At 41.6% G+C, this 23,103-nt stretch overlaps 1 protein-coding gene across 1 annotated transcript in view; it reads right to left on the bottom strand.

Moving 5' to 3' along the window:
- Positions 1 to 23,103, bottom strand: part of CNTNAP2 (contactin associated protein 2) — a 1,818,787-nt gene that overhangs the window by 905,527 nt on the left and 890,157 nt on the right. The window contains exon 5 of the mRNA XM_056520555.1: positions 3,380 to 3,583. Within this exon, the coding sequence (XP_056376530.1) occupies positions 3,380 to 3,583 (204 nt within the window). The remainder of the gene's footprint in view (positions 1 to 3,379; positions 3,584 to 23,103) is intronic.

Raw genomic sequence — 23,103 nt, 5'->3', positions numbered from 1 at the left:
AGGCACCCTGGTTGGGAAACACTGTTTTAGGCCAGTGTTTCCCAGCCAGGTTGCCTCCAGATGTTGCAAAACTACAACTCCCAGCATGCCTAGACAGCCTTTGACTGTCCAGGCATGCTGGGACTTGTAGTTTTGCAACATCTGGAGGCACCCTGGTTGGGAAACACTGTTTTAGGCCAGTGTTTCCCAGCCAGGTTGCCTCCAGATGTTGCAAAACTACAACTCCCAGCATGCCTAGACAGCCTTTGACTGTCCAGGCATGCTGGGGCTTGTAGTTTTGCAACATCTGGAGGCACCCTGGTTGGGAAACACTGGCCTAAAACAGTGTTTCCCAACCAGGGTGCCTCCAGATGTTGCAAAACTACAAGTCCCAGGTTGGGAAACACTGTGCCCGGCCTCCGCCCCACCTTACTGTAAGGGCATGCTGGGAGTTGTAGTCCTGCAGCTGGGGGCAGGGGACAAGCTTGTCACATTTATTATCACCTGCTCACACATCTCCTGCACCACACAACTACAACTCCCAGCATGTCCTTACTGTAAGGGCATGCTGGCAGTTGTAGTCGTGCGGGGCGGGAGATGTGTGAGCAGGTGATAATAAATGTACTAAACCATTTTTTTTGTTTTCTTCTCATTTCAGATCCGTTTATCCTGTGGACTCCTTCGGATTCGGTGGACTACTTCGATGACCAGCGTTTTTCTTTGTTTGATTTTAATAAAATGGTTAACGAGGGCTTGTGGGGGAGTGTTTTTTGTAATAAAAATTTTTTAAAACCTGTTGTGTTTTTTTCTTACTTTACTAGACAGGCTTAGTAGTGGAAGCTGTCTTATAGACAGAGTCCATTACTAACCTGGGCTTAGCGCTAGCCACAAAAACAGCTAGCGCTAACCCCCTATTATTACCCCGGTACCCAACGCCACAGGGGTGCCGGGAAGAGCCGGTACCAACAGGCCTGGAGCGTCAAAAATGGCGCTCCTGGGCCTAGGCGGTAACAGGCTGGCGTTATTTAGGCTGGGGAGGGCCAGTAACAATGGTCCTCGCCCACCCTGGGAACGTCAGGCTGTTACTGTTTGGTTGGTATTTGGCTGAGAATGAAAATAGGGGGGACCCTATGCGTTTTTTTTTTTAAATAAATAATTAAATATATTTAAAAAACGCATAGGGTCCCCCTATTTTTATTCTCAACCAAATACCAACCAAACAGTAACAGCCTGACGTTACCAGGGTGGGCGAGGACCATTGTTACTGGCCCTCCCCAACCTAAATAACGCCAGCCTGTTACCGCCTAGGCCCAGGAGCGCCATTTTTGATGCTCCGGGCCTGTTGGTACCGGCTCTTCCCGGCACCCCTGTGTGTTGGGTACCGGGGTAATAATTGGGGGTTAGCGCTAGCTGTTTTTGTGGCTAACGCTAAGCCCGGCTTAGTAATGGACTCAGTCTATAAGACAGCTTCCACTACTAAGCCTGTCTAGTAAAGTAAAATAAAAATAAAACACAACAGGTTTTAAAAAAAATTTATTACAAAAAACACTCCCCCACAAGCCCTCGTTAACCATTTTATTAACATCAAGCAAAGAAAAACGCTGGTCATCGAAGTAGTCCACCGAATCCGAAGGAGTCCACAGGATACACAGATCTGTAGAAGAAGTAACCAAAAAAAAAAAAAGTGTAAGTACATTTAGGGAGAAAAAAACTGTGTTAAAAAAATGTAATAAACACACACACACACACACTAAACGCCGTTTACCACTTCTGAGCCATGACTACAATTTACAGTGATCCCTCAACTTACAATGGCCTCAACATACAATAGTTTCAACATACAATGGTCTTTTCTGGACCATCGTAAGTTGAAACCAGACTCAACATACAATGCTACAGACAGTCCAGATCTGTAAAACGTGTCAATGGCTGGAAGAACCAACCAATCAAAATGGGCATTCACTGGTAAAACCCCTGTATTACTGAAGTGTATGCACTGACTGGTATTACATATTCTGTACACTTTACCTGTATCAGGGTTAGCTGCTCTTTTGGACACCAGGTGAGGGCAACTCCATTACTTGTTTTGGACATTGCCTGTACTGTACAGGACCCCTGAAGAAGCTCCTGTCCTCTACATAGACCAGTGTTTGCCAAGCAGGGTGGCCCCATTTTTTGCAAAACTACAACTCCCAGCATGCCCGGACAGCCTTTGGCTGTCCAGGCATGCTGGGAGTTATAGTTTTGCAACAGCTGGAGGCTCCCTGCTTGGGAAACACTGACATAGACAGTGATTTACAGCTCCCAGCAGATCTTTATTACTTTTATATGTAGGGATTTGCTTTATCTATATCAGTTATCTACTTATTTTTCTTTGTCACTTTTTCCTATTTTTGGATGACATTTTGGTGCCTTTAGAACCAATTACCCTGTTTCCATAGAGTTATGGTCTCAACATACAATGGTTTCAACTTACAATGGTTTTCCTGGAACCAATTAATATTGTAACTTGAGGGACCATTGTAGTTATTGAATTATTTAGATGTGGTGAAAAAGCTAAAAAAAAACTCAAAAACAAAAGATCCAGAAGGAAACCAGCAGCCAAACCTATTCAGACAGCAGGAAAAAGGAACAGACTATTTTTTCTACTACATGAAGTAAATTTCCCACTTTTGCCTATGTGCGCCAAATTTATTAATGCCGTGCAACAATTTAGTAAATTTGTCGCACATAGTCAAAAATGAAGTAGAAAAAAACAGGGTAAAAACCAGACTACATAGTAAAAGATTAGTAAATGCCCCCCTAAGTGAACTTCTCTAATTTTTATCTGCTTTCAGGCGAGATTTTAATATAGCCCACACCTGTTACTTGCATCAGGTGAGTTTAAAGGAGCAGCACATGCTTGAAACAACCTTAATTTTCCACAATTTTAAAAGGATGCCAATAATTTTGTCCAGCCGTTTTTGGAGTTTGGTGTGACATTATGTCCAATTAGCTTTTTTTCCTTTAGTTCCAATACACACAAAGGGAATTAACATGTGTATAGCAAAACATGTGTTATTGCAATCCTTTTCTGTGAGAAATACTTCATTTCCTAGAAAAAATTTGGGGGTGCCAACATTTACGGCCATAACTGTAAATTTGGTATCGTTGTAATCGTATGGACTTACAAAATAAAGATAATGTGCAATTTTTGCGGAAAAGTGGACTACATAGAAACGCAACCCCCTAGAATTTGCATAATGACATTTTTTTTCCAATTTTGCCTCACAAATTATTATTTTTTGCTTCACCAAATTACAGAGTACAATAAGCTCCGCAAACAACAAGCACTATAGATGAAACATTTAAGAGTGAAAAGTTAGAAGAGTTACATGTCAGTGTGTTATTAAATGATTACCTAGGTTTAATTGTAAAACCAGCTTTGATTTCTTCAATTCCAAGGTGATATAGTCTCCTTGTTGACCTTCACCATGAAAGATAACTCCTTCACTTGCAGAGCTTTTGAATTTTAGTGAGATTACATCTTTTTCTGTTGCCATCTTCCTATCCTTGAACTGATAGGATAGCACAGTATTACCATCAAAATTGATGACATCAGCCCCTATTAAAAAGAAAAGAAAGATTGTTAAGCAAAATTCAAATATAGCATTTGTTTTGCTCATTATTTTATAATAACGAATTGCAAATGTAAAGTCTATAGAGCATATTATTAAAACCAGCATTTCTTCAAGACATAATGCTATAAAAAGGAGAGCAAAGGTGAACAACCGGGGGATTGTCTTCTTCTGGAGGCTTGTTGCCTTGGTGACCAAACAGTTCTCAAAAGTCTTCCAATTACTATGGTTGTACCTTACTGCACACAAAAGCAGAAGAAATAGCAAAACTCAAACCATTTCTGCTGCTATTGCAAGTAAAATAGAGAGCTAAGATAACAAGAACATTCATGAGCAAGTTAGAATACATCTTAAAGATGTATTAAAGAAGCTGATAGCAATGCAGAACTGATAACTTGAAGAGTTCAGTCTTTAGTCTTTAGGACGCAGCTCATTTTCACCTTAAGGACGCAGCCCTTTTTTGCAAATCTGACCACTGTCACTTTAAGCATTAATAGCTTTGGTATGCTCGCTCTTACTTTACCTTCTGATTTTGAGATAGTTTTTTCGTGACATATTCTACTTTATGTTAGTGGTAAATTTTCGTAGATACTTGCATCATTTCTTGGTGAAAAATTCATGTATGCAAAATTAGAAAATTTGGCATTTTTTTTTTACTTTGAAACTCTCTGCTTATAAGGAAAATGGATATCCTAAATAAATTATATATTGATTCACATATACAATATGTCTATGTTGGCATCATAAAGTTTACATGTTTTTACTTTTGGAAGACATCAGAGGGCTTCAAAGCTCAGCAACAATTTTCCAATTTTTCACAAAATTTTCAAAATCGGAATTTTTCAGGGACCAGTTCAGTTTTGAAGTGGATTTGATGGGCCTTGTTAATCCTTTAGGGGTTTCACAGGAATAGCAGCAAAGTGAAGGAGAAAATTCAAAATCTTCATTTTTTTACACTCGCATGTTCTTGTAGACCCAGTTTTTGAATTTTTACAAGGGGTAAAAGGAGAGAAATCACCCTAAAAATTATAACTCAATTTCTCTCGAGTAAGGAAATATTTCATATGTGGAGGTCAAGGGCTCTGTGGGTGCACTAGAGGGCTCAGAAAGGAAGGAGCAACAATGGGATTTTGGAGAGTGAGTTTTTCTGAAATGTTTTTGGGGGGTATGTCACATTTAGGAAGCCCCTATGGTGCCAGAACAGCAAAAAAAAAAAAACACATGGCATATTATTTTGGAAACTACACCCCTCATGGAACGTAACAAGGGGTCCAGTGAGCCTTAACACCCCACAGGTGTTTGACGACTTTTCGTTAAATTTGGATGTGTAAAATTACAACTTCCAGCATGCACTGACAGACCATGCATGCTGGGAGTTGTACTTTTGCAACAGCTGTAGGCACACTAGTTGGAAAACCTTCAGTTAAGTTCTGTTACCTGACTCAGTATTTTCCAACCAGTGTGCCTCCAGCTTTCGCAAAACTACAGCTCCCAGCATGTACTGATCGCCAAAGGGCATGCTGGGAGATGTAGTTCTACAACAGCTGGATGTACGCAACTACAACTCCCAGCATGGTGAGACAGCCTTTTGCTGTTCGTGCATGCTGGGAGTTATAGTTTTGCAAGATTTAGTGGTCCACGGTTTAGAAACCACCGTACAGTGATCTCCAAACTGTGGCCCTCCAGATGTTGCAAAACTACAAATCCCAGCATGCCCAGACCGCAAACTGCTGTGTGGGCATACTGGGAGTTGTAGTTTTGCAAGATCTAGAGGGCCACAGTTTAGAGACCACTGCACAGTGATCTCCAAACTGTACTCCTCTAAATCTTGCAAAACTACAAATCCTAGCATGCCCAAACGGCTGTCTGGGCATGCTGGGAGTTGTAGTTTTGCCACTTCTGGAGGGCTACAGTTTAGAGACCACTGTAAAGTGGTCTCCAAACTGTAGCCCTCCAGATGTTACTAGGCAACTACTCACCGGCTTCCGTAGTCTGTACCAGGGAGCCGCATGTCATCGCCGCCCACCCCTTCCGATCTCAGGTAAGGGACCTCCGCTGCCGCTGCTGGTCACAGGACAGTTCACCCATTCTGCCCGGATTACCGTGGGTGGGCAGAACGGGGGAACCGAACTTTAACCCCTCCGCCCCCGATCTGCTATTGGTCGGTCACATCTGACCAACCAAAAGTAGGGATAGGAGGGGTAGCACCCCTGCCACCTCCCTCCTATCCCTTCAGGGGGACAAAATCAGACAGTTTCTGCCCTCAGACAGATTGTTCTTTGTAGCAGTATGTTGGTTAAATGTTAAAGGGGAAGTCCGGTGGAAACCATTATTATTATTATTTTTATTATTATTTTATCAACTAGTGCTAGAAAGTTAAACAAATTTGTAAATTACTTCCATTTAAAAATCTTAATCCGTCCAGTATTTATCAACTGCTGTATGCTCTAGAGGAAGTTCTTTTCTTTTTGCATTTCTTTTATCTGACCACAGTGCTCTCTGCTGATACCTCTGTCCATGTCAGGAACTATCCAGAGCAGAGAAAATCCCCATAGCAAACCTATCCTACTCTGGACAGTTCCTGAAATGGACAGAGGTGTCAGCAGAGAGCACTGTGGTCATGACAGAAAAGAAAGGCAAAAAGAAAAGAACTTCCTCTGTAGTATACAGCATCTGATAAGTACTGGAAGGATTAAGATTTTTTTAATAGAAGTAATAAACAAATCAGTTTAACATTCTGGCATCAGTTGATTAAAAAAAAAAAAAGTTTTCCACCAGAGTACCCCTTTAAAGAGTACCTGTCACCAAACTAAACTTTTAATATATTGTTCCTTATGTAATTATAAGACTCACTGCTATTTACTTGCTGTTAAAATTCTCAACATTTATATGTTTTTAATGTGATTGAAAAAAATGGCCACTAGGTGGCTCTGTTCTATTCCCTGCTTTAAGTCAAACAGTTAGTTTGGTGTCCTCCCAGCCTGGGAGGAGACCAAACTCAGGAAGTGCGTGTGGGGCATGGTGAGGCCCAGCTCTCGCAGGCTTCAGCAGCCGCGCCTGCTTGGGAACGCTCACTTTCTCCTGCCGGGAGCTCACACAATGTGAGCAAAGGGGAAAGGTATGAAACAGAGATTTTTAGAGCTTGGAAAAACATTTAAGGGTAGGAGGGGTGTTAGGAGTAGTTAGGGAATATAATCTGAGTTAGTTTAGAAAATATGGTTCGATGACAGGTACTCTTTAAATCATTGTTGGCTGCACATCCCCGGATGCCCATTTTATATAAGGAGATGTATAGCTGATCAACTTTGATATCTAGTGCTGCACAATCCCAGCGATCAGCCGACAAACACGTGATATGCGTCTACACAATCACGACTCTAGTCTACAGCTGATCTAAACATAGAAACAAGGCACTATGGGCTTAACACACTGGAGTAGATATGATCCTATAGAATTCCTTTGAAATCTGTTGGCTTTTGTTCTTTTTTTAATCGAAGCTATGTTACCATACACATATTGTCCTAAATAACTCTCACTATCTATCTATATATCTATCTATCTTTCTATCAGTTCACCGATCTATCTCTTCACTGAGCAGTGAATTGGAGCCGAATCAATAATAATAAAGGAAAAGATTATTTATCTAGGTTAAACTAAACTGACCAAGGCTTTCCTTTGGATTAGCTGGGCTTGTTCTCTGTTTGTGCCTCAGCCTCTGGTACTATCATTTCTTATCTATACCTTAATGTTATCTTTGATGTATCACTGTCCAGTTCATTCATCCTTCTCATTTGATTCATTTCACTTCCTATCCTATTAATCTGTCCTTGTCTGCTCTCTCTAGTCTTCTCTCATAGATCTTCGTGAATGGTGAAAGAAGGTCTGAACCTTACGGGATGAACAAGATGTTGGATGTACCTTAATGTGCATAACAGACAAGCTGTTTTCTTGACATTTCTATAGAAAAAAGCATAATGGAAATTTTTCAAATTTCAGGAGAAATAACTTATTTTCCTCTGCTTTCTTTTTGACGGGCTATAAATAGGTCAAAAGGAAACACTGTTATTATTTGTAATAAAATTGGTGTTTCATAATACCAGACAGTTTAATAATCTTTAACTCTTTTCTGCATATAAATATATAGTTTATACTGTACATATTATATAATTCAGACATCAAAACTAGTTTATTATTGTCAGAACTGTCCTAGGTGCTGAATGTCTGACCTATACATACTATATAGATGTTCCTCATTGTTAATGTGTGTTTACAGAAGGCAAATGTGTTGCAGAGTTTTAGCGAATACCCTAGTCATTTGAAAAAGGCTTTCAGAAATCCATCCATTCCAGAAACTCCATTCAGATATAAGGGATTTTCAGTCACAGATATTTCTGCAACAAATCTTCCACATATGACTATTGATTTACTCAGGGACCTAAAAAATCGTTTAAGGTTTATTTAGAACTGATCAACAATATCTAAATAGCATGAGGAGGCAACCAAACTGTTCTTTGACCAGAGATTGTTACATGTTGTTTTGGAATTAAAAAATGGGTAACCTGAAACTATTTCTGTATTGTAACCTATAATACATGAGAACAGAGCTTTCTGAAATGAGTATTACAATTTCAACAAAAGGTTATACTTTAGAAAATGAAAAGTTTCACAGTTTTCCAGTATTCTTTCTGTTTCAATTCCTGCAGTGATTCAGTAAGTACTTGTATCATTCCAGGGGATAATAATCTGTCTGGGTCATGGTGATGGACACACATAAGTGCAAGATGGATTACAGTTACAGTATATGTATCAGACTATGTCATCTAAAATGCCATGAACCTGTGTGATCATGGTGGGAAAAGATCCAGAAGTGTTTAACCCCTGGCAATGCAAAAATAAGGTTTATTCTTTACTTACGGTTTTTCATTTTGGATTCTAAAGGATAAGCATGGATGGTGCTTTGGTTATGATGGTAACCCAAATGGTAACTTCTGTTACGCAGAGCGCTCCGGGTCCCCGCTCCTCCCCGGAGCGCTCACAGCGTTCTCCTATTCGCAGCGCCCCGGTCAGACCTGCCGACCGGGTGCGCTGCGAGATAATGTTCCCAGCCGGGATGCGATTCGCGATGCGGGACGCGCCCGCTCGCGATGCGCATCCCGACTCGCTTACCAGACCCGTTCCCCGTCTGTGCTGTCCCGGCGCGCGCGGACCCGCTCCTTAGGGCGCGCACGCTGGGTCTTCGCGATTTAAAGGGCCGGTGCGCCACTGATTGGCGCATGAGGTTTTAATCAGTACCTTCACCTGTGCACTTCCCTACTTATACCTCACTTCCCCTGCACTCCCTTGCCGGATCTTGTTGCCATTGTGCCAGTGAAAGCGTTTCCTTGTGTGTTCCTAGCCTGTGTTCCAGACCTCCTGCCGTTGCCCCTGACTACGATCCTTGCTGCCTGCCCTGACCTTCTGCTACGTCCGACCTTGCTCTTGTCTACTCCCTTGTACCGCGCTTATCTCAGCAGTCAGAGAGGTTGTGCCGTTGCCGGTGGATACAACCTGGTTGCTACCGCCGCTGCAAGACCATCCCGCTTTGCGGCGGGCTCTGGTGAAAACCAGTAGCAACTTAAAACCGGTCCACCAACACGGTCCACGCCAATCCCTCTCTGGCACAGAGGATCCACCTCCAGTCAGCCGAATCGTGACAACTTCCCTTATGTGATAGTCAATGTGATTCCTAACATGTTTATAAATCACTTCATTTACCAAAAAAATACTCAAAAGTCTTGGCTATTAGGTGTCTCCTTTCCTTGTGATCTGCTATTCACAACCTGTTGTTAGATTCAAAATGTAAAAAAGGCTTAATATGGAAGATTACAGGAAATGTGGGGAGGGATTAGCATATGTTCTGTGCTAGAGAGAAGAGAGAGGAGAGAGAGAGACGGGAGAGAGAGAGAGGGAGAGAGACAATGTACCTGTGAGTGTCCAAAGGATCTGCACTGTCCATTAAAGGTAAATCAAAGCTTCTCTCTCATTTCAGCAGCATCCATGCTTAGTGTAACCCTTTCCTTGGTTTTTCACTGCTGTTTCTTTAATTTCTGCTAACATAGCACCTTCAAAATATGATGGCCCAGCACTGTGTCCTGCTGTTCAGTGCTTAGCATAATACTTTTCTTGCCATCCTGTTGTTTCTTTCATGTCTGTGCACATAGCACCTTGCAAAAACCCAGTGTATCAATAATGCCTTTTCCCTCTACACACCAGCTACAGGAAGGGAGAAAGTAACTATGTGTATGCTACTGGCAAACAGTTCAGCTCTGGTCCAGTCCCACCCCCTGAAATTAAGTAAATGAGAAATAGCTATGGACCATGGAGGGAGCTCATTAACAACAGGGAGAGCACTAAAATTACCTTGTCATCACCACTAAGGGTTAAAGGGGTGCTCTGAGAAGCTGAAACGCATCGCCAATCCACAGAATATGGGATACATGCCTGATTGCAGGGAGTGTGATTAATGGGACCCCCTGCAATCTCTTGTATAGGGCTCTGCTACTTACCCATCCTCAGTGCAACTGGACCCTACCCTTGGAAATGAGCGCACGAGACGGCTCGCTCAGCCAATCAGCACATGTCACCTGTCACTTGCGTCTTTGGCCCTAGGACTTAAGCATCCTGCTTATTTTAATACATTAAACAATGGGTGGACAAGACTTTTCTTATCTGTCTGGGCATGATAAGAATTGTAGTTTTGCAGCAACTGGAGGGCCACAGTTTGAAGACCACTGCTCTAAAGGTGGAAAGAGGAAATAAGTTTAAACTATATTTAGTATTATGTCTGCCAAGCTAGTCTCCATTTAAAGTTTACCTGTCAGATCCCCTCAAAAAATAATAATATGTTACTCAGTACCTAATCCTGACCATGAACATCTAACGGTCATATACATCATGTACTTCTTTCACCTATATTTATTATAAAAATACCTCTTTTCATTAGCTCACAGTGTAAGAAATCTTATCAGGGGAAGGGGTCGTGTCCTTCCCTTGTGGTGGTGGGAGATGATTGGTGTGTCTGCTCATGCAGCCTTATCCATGAGTCATCTCTTGTCCATGACTCATGGACAAGCTGATGCTGCTGCAGGACTGGTTAGTGTCCCAGTAGGTATGGGGATCCCTAGTGGTGGGATTTAAAGGTGCCGTTTTCTTTATCAAATATTCATGTCACGCACCTGGGTGGAGGCTGTCACGGAGCTGGAAGTGGATCTTCCACCTGTGTGGCTGATGACTCGGACCGTATCGGGGAGCGGAGTCTAAGGTGCCGCTGGTTTTCACCAGAGCCCGCCGCAAGGCAGGATGGGCTTGCTGCGGCAGGCGACACCCAGGTCGCTACCCCCGACATGGCTCGACCACACAGGTAACTGGGCAAGGCGAGGTACAGAAGGATGAGGCTGTAGCGTAGTCAAACGTAGCAGAAGGTCAAGGCAGGCGGCAAAGGTTCATAGTCAAAAAACAGGCAGGAAGGTCTGAAAACACGGAAATGGCAAACAGGCTAAGGGGACGCTTTCTCTCTTGTAAATGGCACTGAAGGTAAATGGCAGGGAAGTGTGGGAGGTGCAGGTACTTTATCAGTTAGTGTCAGGTGCATACAGTAATTAAGGGCATACTGGCCCTTTAAATCTCAGAGCTCTGTCGCATGCAAGTGCCCTAGGAAATGGGGGCGCACGCGATGGGGCCGAGACAGAAGAGCGAAAGGGGCAGAAGTACAGGGGGAGTGACGGGCCGGGATTCGCATACGGGCGCGTCCCGCGATGCGCATCCCGGCCCCGCTGGGAGTAGGGATAATGCGCTCACGGTCGACATGTGTGGCCGGAGCGCATGCAGTAACAATTCAAACAATTTTAAACAACCATAATTTTCATCAGTATACACATAAAAAAGGGTTTGGATCTGACAGTGCCCATTTTAAAGACCACAAAAAGTTCTGGTGAAATACTACAATACTTGTATAGTTTTCTATGTCTTTGTTCAGTAACTTGTTTTGTAGTTAACATGCAGTATTGAGACAAAAATAAAGTGTTTTTCCCAAAATATGTTAGTATTGTTAGGCAATTTAAAGGGGTTATTTAATCACAAAAAAAACCTGCTTATTTTTACTACAATGTCAAACGATTATACTTACTAATACACTTTCATGCACTTCCTCCCCTTTGTATGGGGACATGATTCTGGGGCATTGCTGAAGGGGCATCAGAAATAGGTCAATATCTGTTTAAAACTCGTAATTCAATGGTTACATGAATAATTTATAATAAAGAATTTACATGTTTACTTATTCTTTGTAAAATGTCTATAATCAAAGTGCTAATTCATACAATACATATACATACATATATATATATATATATATATATATATATATATATATATATACACAAACAGATATATATTTTTATTATTTAATTTTATTTTTTAGTCCAGTCAGTTTTATACACTTTATAAATCACCCATGTAAGCATAAAGCAGACTGCATTGGTATTTGGCATTAAATTGTCATATTTCAGCTATACTTTCCTTGCATCCACAAAGTATGCTGAGTGCTCTCTTTTCTCAAAATATTTTATAATCAATTTCTAAGTTTGGTGATGTTTCTGTGTAGCCTAGAAAGCGTTTAGCTATTTTTCAGGCAGCCCAACAATATTTCAAGTAAATGCTAGAAAACTACATTATCCATCAGGCTTTCTACTGCAAGTTTATCTTCTGTATTTATGTTTATATCGGAGTTAAAAACATAGTCTGTCCAATTGTTTTTTCTCTGTTCAGTTTAGAGTTATCTATTGTGATGCATGACACAGACGTTGAAAAGTGAAGTTTTAAAAAGTTGTCCCAGGTGTTTACATCAATGAAACAAATAGTGATCAAAGTTTTTTTTTTTTTGTTTCTTTTTAGTTATTTAGTAGGGCTATACAGTGATATGAAAGGGAGCAGGAAAACATCAATAAAAAGTTAAATACACATCACTCTATAACACCGTTCACGGTTACTCTAGGGATTTCAAGCAGAGGAGAGACCAGAACAAACAGTTTTGAGTTTTCCCTAAAAATAGTCAATCTCTCCTACAGTACAAATAATATGCAATAAAAAATTTGGCTTATAAGCTAAGGTCAATATAGTTCTTCTGTGAAAATTACCAGTGTGTAATGTGCACCCCATTTGGAAAAAAGGTGCCCAGCTTGTTCATGAATAACTAACTACATACTTGTGTGTGTAAAGAGGCAGGAATGGTTGGTTTAAAAAAAAACAAAAAAACTTTTGAATATAGATATCAGCTCCAAAGCACTGATAATGCTGAAAGTTTAGCAGCCCCAAGCCCACATAGTATAGTGCTCCAATTCATAAATACCTCAATATAGCCAATCCTGATTGATATGGTTACAGTGGGTAAAAGATGCATGCTCATGAAGGTCAATGTTTCTCAGACCTAGCTGTTTGACAAAACAAAACCACCTGAGTAATTGTAGCTAAATTTATTTCATGGGGAAAAAGGAAGAACACAGCCGTCACCCCCCTCCCATAGACATGAATGCACCGGGTGTGGCGTGACATTATAAACAAGGAAGCCCAAGCCTCCATGTTCTGAATGCTGCAGTGCCGGCCTGGAGATCAGATCAGACATCTTATCCTTTGGATATCCCCTGTGGATAGGGGATAAAATGTATATTGGCAGGGTACCCCCTTTAAAGCCTCTGGCAGATGGTATTTTGTATGGGGAGGCTTAGGCAGATTTTATGACAATAAGGATTATTATTAGAGATGAGCGAATCAAAGCTGACGAACCTGAATTTGTTACGAATTTTAGGAAACATTCGATTCACAATGAATGGAAGTATCGCCGCGATTCTATTTACTGCTGCGATTCTATTTACTGCTGTGCAGGCTCCAGGACACCTAAAATGGCAGATCAAGTAGGCGGGATGATCCTAAATCACATGCAGGATGCAGCCTATCAGCAGCCAGTCACCCCTGTGATGTCACAGCCCTATATAATCGGCAGCCGTAATTTGGGCTCCTCACTTCATTACAATACACTGCAGAAGGATCATAGGACACAGAGCCTGTGTGTGTGTGTTACAGCAGAGAAAAGTGCATTCCAGCAGCGTTTAACATCCTCATAGTCACATCAGCGTTCCCGTGGACGGAGATCATTGTTTTTTTCACTAAAAAGGATTTTTACTGCAGCTGCAGGCATTAACCTCCTGGTCACTTTCTTCGGCATAGTATTACAGAGAGGGGCACATAGCTGTGTGTTGCCTCATACATTTCAACAAGCTGCTTCAATTTCATAAACCTTAGCAGAGGAGGCAAGAATAATTTTTCAGCACAATTCAGTGGCCCTCATTTACTAACAGGATCTCGACACTTTTTGTCGGTTTTGTGCCAGAATTCTGTCTGCGCCAGAATTTGCGCCAGAATTTGCGCCAGAATCTGGCGCACAACCCGACAAAATCAAAATCACTCAGAGTGAAAAAAACAACTAAAGGGGCGTTTTCCCGACAAAAGGGGCGTGTTCCCAACAAAAAGAGAAAAAACTCTCCGAGTGTGAAGAAAGCTCACAGGAAAACCTGTGAGTTTTGCTTCCCAGAAAACCGACAGCTCAGAGCTGTCGGTAAATTCCTCAAAACGGAGTGAATCCTGCTACCCCTAGCATGGAACAGGGTCTGTTCCATGTTGGGGGTAGTAGTAGATGGGCTAAGGGATTGATCGCACCGGGTCTCACTTCTGAGACCCGATTAGATGTTATTAAGCAGGGGAACGGGCGGCATGTTCCGATCCCCTGCAATGTACAGTAAACTTTAATTTTTAAATTCCCCACCAAGGAGCCAATCAGGGCTCCTGGCAGGGTTTAATATAGAAGCACTGTGGTGGGCAAAGATGTATAGAATCGCTAGGGGGGGGGGGGGGTATATATCTGGTTCCTCCAGCGTTTCTATATAGTGCCTGAATAAATATACTGCCCCCCCAACAATATTATATATCGATACTGACCCCCGCTGCGCATATTTATAAATATACTGACCCCCCCCCCAGCTGCGCATATTAATATTCACATTTTCTCCCTCCCCTGGCTGCCAATTAATGAAAACTCTATTAGCGGCAGACCGGAAGGCTGCTGCCCGCTCACGCTGCTAGAGTTAGTCACTCATAGCGGCAGCTGCATATCATGCTGTGGGGGTCAGACATATGGATATATGTCTCGTCTGACCCTCACATCATACACATACAAATGCCAGCTCACCGCTATGAGTGACAAGTAAGCTATTAGGAGCAGCAGTGTGAGCCTCCCTGCACTGCTTTACTTGTCATTCATAGCGGTGAGCCGGCATTTGTATGTGTATGATGTGAGGGTCAGACCAGACATATATCCATATGTCTGACCCCCACAGCATGATATGCAGCTGCTGCCCGCTATGAATGACAAACTCTTAGCAGCGTGAGTGGGCAGCAGCCTTCCGCTCCGCTGCTAATAGAGTTTTCATTCAATGGCAGCCAGGGGAGGGAGAAAATATGAATATTAATATGCGCAACTAGGGGGGGGGCAGTATATATATAAATATGCGCAGCGGGGGTCAGTATATGCGCAGCGGGGATCAGTATAGATATATAATAGCGCTGGGGGGGCAGTACATTTATTCAAGCACAGCGGGCACTAAGTTTGATATAGCGCAGCAGGGGGAAAGATATATAGAAACGCTGGAGTTGCCAGTTATATACCCCCCCCCCAGCGATTCTATACATCTTTGCCCACCACAGCGCTTCTATATTAAAACCCTGCCAGGATCCCTGATTGGCTCCTCGGTGGGGAATTTAAAAATTAAAGTTTACTGTACATTGCAGGGGATCGGAACATGCCGCCCGCTCCCCTGCTTAATAACATCTGATCGGATCGGGTCTCAGAAGTGAGACCCGGTGCGATCAATCCCTCAGCCCCTCTACTACTACCCCCAACATGGAACAGACCCTGTTCCATGATGGGGTAGTAGTACAAGCACTAATGTTGTCAGAATTTGCAGAGACTTTTTTCTGTCGCACAGAATACATTTTGTGGACAGAAAAAAAACCTGCAACAGAAAGACAGGGAAATTGGGCGACAGATTAGTAAATAGCATCATAAAAAAAAGGAGTAAAGGACTTGCAAAAACACAAACCGACACTCCACTCTTAGTATATGAGGGACAGTGTCTTTGTTCCACAAAAAATCATCTGCTGGTTAACATAGTCTGTAGATGGTATAATACACAGCAGTCCATTCCTAATAGTCTGTGACAGAGTGCAATTTTGTGTTTAGTACACAACTTTTTTTTGGCTGCAGCACTATTGTGTACTGCTGGTGTTTTACAAAAATATGTTTTTTTAAGGGTACTGTAGCGCATTTTTCTGCCCTCATCAGTGCATACCGCATGCGAACATCTAAGTACTGTGCAATTTTGTGCCTGTTAATCTGTCAAGGGCCTACATACTGTGAAAGGACAGACAAAAGTAATCACCGGCTGGTGTTTTACAAAAATACAGAGTTTTTAGATACTGATACTTAGATACTGTGAATGGACAGCCAATAGTACACACCTGCTGCTGTTCTAGACAAATACTGTTTTAAGCATAGTAAAGCATATTTTACTGCCCTCATATATGCAATAAGTATGTCAGGCAGAGTAGTGCCAGGACATGCACAGAGGAGTGGCAGAGGCCTAAATTCATCAAGCTCAGGCAGAAGTTGCAGCAGAGTAGGGGTGTGTGGCAGCCGGAGTCACAGCGAGAGGTCTGAGCTTCCGGTGTCAGCTAGCAGTTGTGTCGCAACCAGCAACCCAGCAGCCGTGATTGATCGGTTCACTCGGTCATCCACTTCATCCCCAATGAGGTTCACTCGGTCATCCACTTTATCCCAAGTGACATCCCCCAGTCAAAAGTCGGTGGGTTCCTCAAAGTTGGCATGGCCCTCATGCTGCTGCTGCCACCTCCAGGCTCTGTCATTGTGCTGCTCTATGGTCTCCTCATGCTAATGCTACCACCTCAAGGCTCTGTCATTATGCCGCCATATGGTCTCCACATGCTGATGCTGCCACCTCTAGGCTCTCTAATTGTGCTGCTCTATGGTCTTCTCATGCTGATGCTACCACCTCCAGGCTCTCTTATTGTGCTGTAATGGATACTGCCAAACATAATTAAGGTGCTGGTCCCCAGTTTCAGAAATTCCTTGCATTAGGGTCACTTTCAGGACTCCTGATGCCACCTCCAGGCTGTGCCATTCAGCCACTATATGGTCTCCTGATGCTTCAGCAACCTCCAGGATGTGCCATTCAGACACTTTATGGTCTTCTCATCCTTCAGCCACCTCCATGCTGTAGCATTTAGCCACTATATGGTCTCCTCATGCTTCAGCCACCTCCAGGCTGTGCCATTCAGACACTTAATGGTCTCCCTATGCTGCCACAAACTCCAGGCAGTCATGCAGCCACTATATGGTCTCCTCATACTGATGTCCCCTCCAGGCTCTGTCATTTTGCTGCCATGTGACATATGACTCCTTGTTAGATTTGGTCTTTTGTACCCACATGCTGGGGCCCGGGACACTAAAACTTGGGAGTTAAAAGTTCAATTTCAAAAACATCAATTTCAATTTAAAAATCTTACATTTATCTTTAAAATTCTTACATTTCAATGGTCTCCTCATGCTTTTGCCAACTACAGGCTGTGCCATTCAGACATTATATGGTCTCCTCCTGCTTCAGCCACCTCCAGTCTGTGTCATTCAGCCACTATATGGTCTCCATATATTGACTGTGTATTGTAGGAAACATGTGGCTATCCTTGAGTTACCATCCCAGCATTATTGCCATGTTGATACCAGATCAGTAATAAAAGGAATATTGCCAAGGACTAGCAGAAACAGGGAACTGTGAATACTAACCACTGGCTGTTGGAATTGACTGACTATCCCAGGTGGTAGATTTATCATTTTGAAGTTCTTCAGTTCCAGTAGGCTTTAAGTCGTTCATTCTTTGTTGTGGTTCTTCAGTTGTATCATGTTTTCCTGTTCCTCCAATGAGCTAATGTCACTGGAACACACAATACTCTTATTGTCATCTAATAAAGGATCCTTTTCTTCAGAGAACATTGATTTTTGAATGTCCAGTGGTATTCTGACAATTTCTGATTATAAAGAAATTTTCGAATCGGGGACACAGAAAAAAATAAGTATTTTTAGGCGTACTGTAGCACATTTTTCTGCCCTCATTAGTGCATACTACATACCTACATCTAAGTAGTGTACTATTTTGTACCTGTTAATCTGTCAAGGGTCTATATACTGTAAAAGGCAGCCAAAAGTACACACCTGCTGCTGTTCTAGACAAATACTGTTTTAAGTGAAGTGAAGCGTATTGTACTCCCCTCATATACACAATAAGTATGTCAGGCAGAGTAGTGAAATTTAAATTAAAAAATCCTTTATTTCAATTTAAAAATCTTAAATTTAAAAATCATAAATTTCAATGGTCTCCTCATGCTGCTGCCAACTCTAGGCTGTGCCATTCAGACAATATATGGTCTCCTTATGCTTCAGCCAACTCCAGGCTGTGTCATTCAGGCAATATATGGTTTACTGATGCTGCTGGGCCTTGGTCTGGGCCTAAACATTTTTTATGATAGCAATAGCTACCCTAAATCTTACATTTTAATTTCAAAATTCGTCTTTTTTTCTTAGGGATTGTGAAGCCCTGGTGTCTACTCATGCTGCTGCCAACTCTAGGCGGTGCCATTCAGACACTATATGGTCTCCTTATGCTTCAGCCAACTCCAGGCTGTGTCATTCAGGCAATATATGGTTTACTGATGCTGCTGAGCCTGGGTCTGGGAATAAAAATGTTATTAATGTTATTATGGTAGCACTAGCTACCCAAAATCTTCAGTTTAAATTTCAGAATTCATTTTTTAATCTTAGAGATTGTGAAGCACTAGTGTCTACTCATGCTGCTGCCAACTCCAGGCTGTGCCATTCAGACACTGTATGGTCTCCTCATGATTCAGCCAACTGCAGGGTGTGTCATTCAGGCAATATATGGTTTACTGATTCTGCTGGACCTGGGTCTGGGAATAAAATTTTTATTATGGTAGCACTAGCTACCCAAAATCTTCAGTTTAAATTTCAGAATTCATCTTTTTTTCTTAGGGATTGTGAAGCCCTAGTGTCTACTCATGCTGCTGCCAACTCAAGGCTGTACCATTCACACACTATATGGTCTCCTCATGCTTCAGCCAACTCCAGGCTGTGTTATTCAGGCAATATATGGTTTACTGATGCTGCTGGGCCTTGGTCTGGGAATAAAAATGTTGTTATGGTAGCTCTAGCTACCCAAAATCTTCAGTTTAAATTTCAGAATTTATATTTTAATCTTAGGGATTGTGAAGGCCTAGTGTCTACTCTGTTGCCAACTCCAGGCTGTGCCATTCAGCCACTATATGGTCTCCACATGCTGCCAACACCTCAACGCTGTATCATTCAGCCACTATATGGTCTCCTCATACTGATGCCACCTCCAAACCAGTCATTGTGCTGCTCCGTGGCAGTGATTCTAAAAGTCTCCTTATGCTTCAGCCTCATCCAAGCTGTATCATTCAGCCACTATATGGTCTCCTCGTGCTCCCAACACCTCAACGCTGTGTCATTCAGCCACTATATGGTCTCCTCATATTGATGCCACCTCCAGACTCAGTCATTGTGCCACTCTGTGGCAGTGATTATAAAAGTGATGCCTGTAATCTGCTGAGGCTCTCTGTAGGTCAGAAATAGCCGTTTTTAATATAGATTTGCCGCAAATAAATTTAGATCGAACCGCTCATCCCTAATTATTATGTATACTTTGCTTAAAGAATATGAAAGTAAGGAGAACATGTCAGTTATGCAGCTATTGGGTGTCAAAGAACAAGGACATGCTGTTTAAGTGGTCTGTCTCTTATGCTGGGATGCACTTAAGGTTCAGAGAACCTATACCCTAAACAGGCAGAATTGGTCAGAAAAGAGTCACTACTACCACTTATTTTCACCTGGATCCATCACCATTACAAAACGGTGGGAATAAATAAGAAGTTTCACAAGCTGCATGTTGGTCTTGTGTAAAATTCTGCTGGATTTCCACTCTCGTGATCTATTAAGTCTACGCTACCTCTTAGCTAGTGAAAATTTTAGCTACAATTTACGGTAGCTCTCTAGCATAAAATGCAATACATTTGGCATCCTAGGAGCCCACCACTCCTGCTACACCCACTTTCTGCAAAGTTCTACCCATGAAAGTGGTTTGAAGTTGAAAAAAGTCATACTAAATATCATACTTTACATTTTTACATTGGAGTGAACAGGATGGATTTTTTTTTGCATCATAGCACTGGAACTCATGTTAAGTAGGAATATCAGTGCAAAATGACTAAAAGTAAACGGAAATTGATTTAAGAATAATTCCTATAAATTGAAACATTGAAAAGCCTTTGGCAAGGAATCACCAAGTAAAACAGAATGAAACCTGGAAAACAAATCCATACATTTTAATAGGTAACTGTGATTTGTATTTGACTGTGTTTACTTTAGTCTCAAAGAACAGAATACTCATTTATAGTGTTACTGTTATTTAACTCAATAACACATTTCCTCTTCTAAGTGTATAGCGTGACTCACATTATTACTATTATCCTCGTCCCTATCACAACAAAATTAGTATCAATAAAAACCACGGCGCAAAACATTAGCCCTCCCATAGACTCATATACAGAAATGTGAACTGTCCCATTGAAATAAATCGGATCAATTCTAGCATCAGTTTCCGTCCGGTGCACAACAGAGGGTAACTGGGACATAGTTGAACACAGCCCAAAGGAGGCCTTATTTTTAATCAAAACAACTGTATGAAAGCTTTTTATTGAGAAGCATTTGAAAATGAAAAAAAAAAAATATGGTATCACTATATTTACCCCTACTATAACTAATTTTTTTTTAGTTTTCCATCTATAGCCTTTAGATGGCAAAGGATGTACCTGGTAGCCCTTGCTGTCGGAGATTTAATCGCTTGGAGACGGAGACCATTATGACCCTAAGGACGGGAGCATTTTTCTCAAATCTGACCTCTGTCACTTTATGCACTAATAACTCTGGGATGCTTTTACTTATAAATTTGATTCCGAGAATGTTTTTTTATGACATATTCTACTTTATGTTATTGGTAAATTTTCATCGATACTTGCATCATTTCTTGGTGAAAAATTCCAAAATTACAGGAAAAATTTGAAAATTTGAAGTTTGAAATCTGAAGCATTCTGCTTGTAAGGAAAAGGGACATGTCAAATAAATTACATATTGATTCACATAGACAATATGTTAACTTTATGTTACAATCATAAAGTTGACATGTTTTTATTTTTTGAAGACATCAGAGGGCTTCAAGGTATAGCAGCAATTTTACAATTTTTCACGAAAATTTCTAAATCAGAATTTTTCAGGGACCAGTTAAGTTTTGAAGGGAATATGAGGGTCTTTATATTGGAAATCCCTCATAATGGACCCCATTATGAAAACTGCACCCCTCAAAGTATTCAAAATTACATTCAAAAAGTTTGTTTACCCTTTAGGTGTTTCACAGGAATAGCAGCAAAATAGAGAAGAAAAATCCAAATCTCAATTTTTTTACACTAACATGTTAATGTAGCCCAATTTTTTCATTTTTACAAAGGGTAAAAGGTAAAAAGCCCCCCCCCCCCAAAAAAAAAAAAAAAAAAAAAACCTTGTAATTAATTTTCTCTCAAGTAAGGAAATACCTCATAAGTGGATGTAAAGTGCTCGGTGGGTGCACTAGAGGGCTCAGAAGGGAAGGAGGGACAATAGCATTTTGGAGAGAAAATTTTGCTGAAATGGTTTGGGTGTGGGGGGGGGGGGGGGGGGCATGTCGCATATTGCCCCTATGATGCCAGAAGAGTAAAAAAACAAAAAACACATGGCATACTATTTTGAAACGACACCCATCAAGGAATGTAACAAGGGGTAAATTGAACTTTAAACCCCACAGGTGATTGACAAACTTTAGTTTAGTAGGACGTGAAAATGAAAAATGTGATTTTAACACTAAAATGCTGGTGTTACCTCAGACTTTTCATTTTCACAAGGAGTAATAGAACATAATGCCCCACAAAATTTGTAACTCCATTTCTCTCGAGTAAGTAAATGCTTCATATGTGGATGTAAAGGGGTATGTGGGTGCATTAGAGGGCTCAAAAGGGAAGGAGAGACATTGGGCTTTTGGAGAGCCAATTTTGCTGAATAGTTTTTTGGGGGCATGTCTCATTTAGGAAGCCCCCATGATGCCAGAACAGTAAAAAATCAATAAATAAACACTTGGCACACTATTTTGGAAACTACACCCCTCAAGGAACGAAACAAAGTGTAAAGTGAGCCTTAACACCCCACAGGTGATTGACAAACTTTTATTAAAGTGGGACGTAAAAAAAAAAATGCTGGTGTTATCCCAAATTTTTCATTTTCACAGGGGGTAACAGGAGAAAAAGCCCCCCAAAAATGTGTAACCCCATTTCTTCTGAGTATAGAAATACCCCATATGTGTATATAAAATGCTCTGCGGGTGAGCTACAATACTTAGAAGAGAAGGAGTACCATTGGGCTTTTGGAGAGAGAATTTGGTTGGAATGGAAGTCTGGGGCCATGTGCGTTTACAAAGCCCCCATGGTGCCAGAACAGTGGACCCCCCCTTACATGTGACCCCATTTTGGAAATATGTATTTTCACGTCCAACTTTAACTAAAATTTGGCAAAGACCTGTGGTGTGTTAAGGCTCACTATACCCCTTGTTACGTTCCTTGAGGGGTGTAGTTTCCAAAATGGGGTCACATGTGGGTGTTTTTTTTTTTGTATTCATGTCAGAACCGCTGTAACTATAAGCCACCACTGTGCAAATCACCAATTTAGGCCTCAAATATACATGGTGCGCTCTCACTCCTGAGCCTTGTTGTAGATCCGCAAGAGCATTTTACGTCCACATATGGGGTATTTCCGTAACCGGAAGGGATTGTGTTACACATTTTTGGGGTCTTTTTCTCATTTTATTTCTTGTGAAAATGAAATGTATGGAACAACACCAGCATGTTAGTGTAATTTTTTTTTTTTTTTTATGGGTTGGAATCACTGTGTTAGGAAACAGACTCTAGCTCAGTGTTTCCCAACCATTGTGTCTGCAGCTGTTGCAAAACTACAACTCCCAGGATGCACTGACAGCTGAAAGGTGTTGCAGTTATGCAACAGCTGGGGAAGAATAGTTTGGAGACCACTAAGTAGTGGTCTTCAAACTGTAGCCCTCCAGATGTTGCAAAACTACAACTCCAAGCATGCCCAGACTTTCCAGGCATAATGGGAGTTGTAGTTCTGCAACATCTGAAGGGCCAGATGTTGCAGAACTACACCGCCCAGCATCCC

This window comes from Hyla sarda, chromosome 5, assembly GCF_029499605.1.
Source record: "Hyla sarda isolate aHylSar1 chromosome 5, aHylSar1.hap1, whole genome shotgun sequence".
In the NCBI taxonomy this organism is placed as follows: Eukaryota; Metazoa; Chordata; class Amphibia; order Anura; family Hylidae; genus Hyla; species Hyla sarda.
The sequence above is the reverse complement of the archived record's forward strand: the minus strand, read 5'-3'. Positions and strand labels throughout refer to the sequence as shown.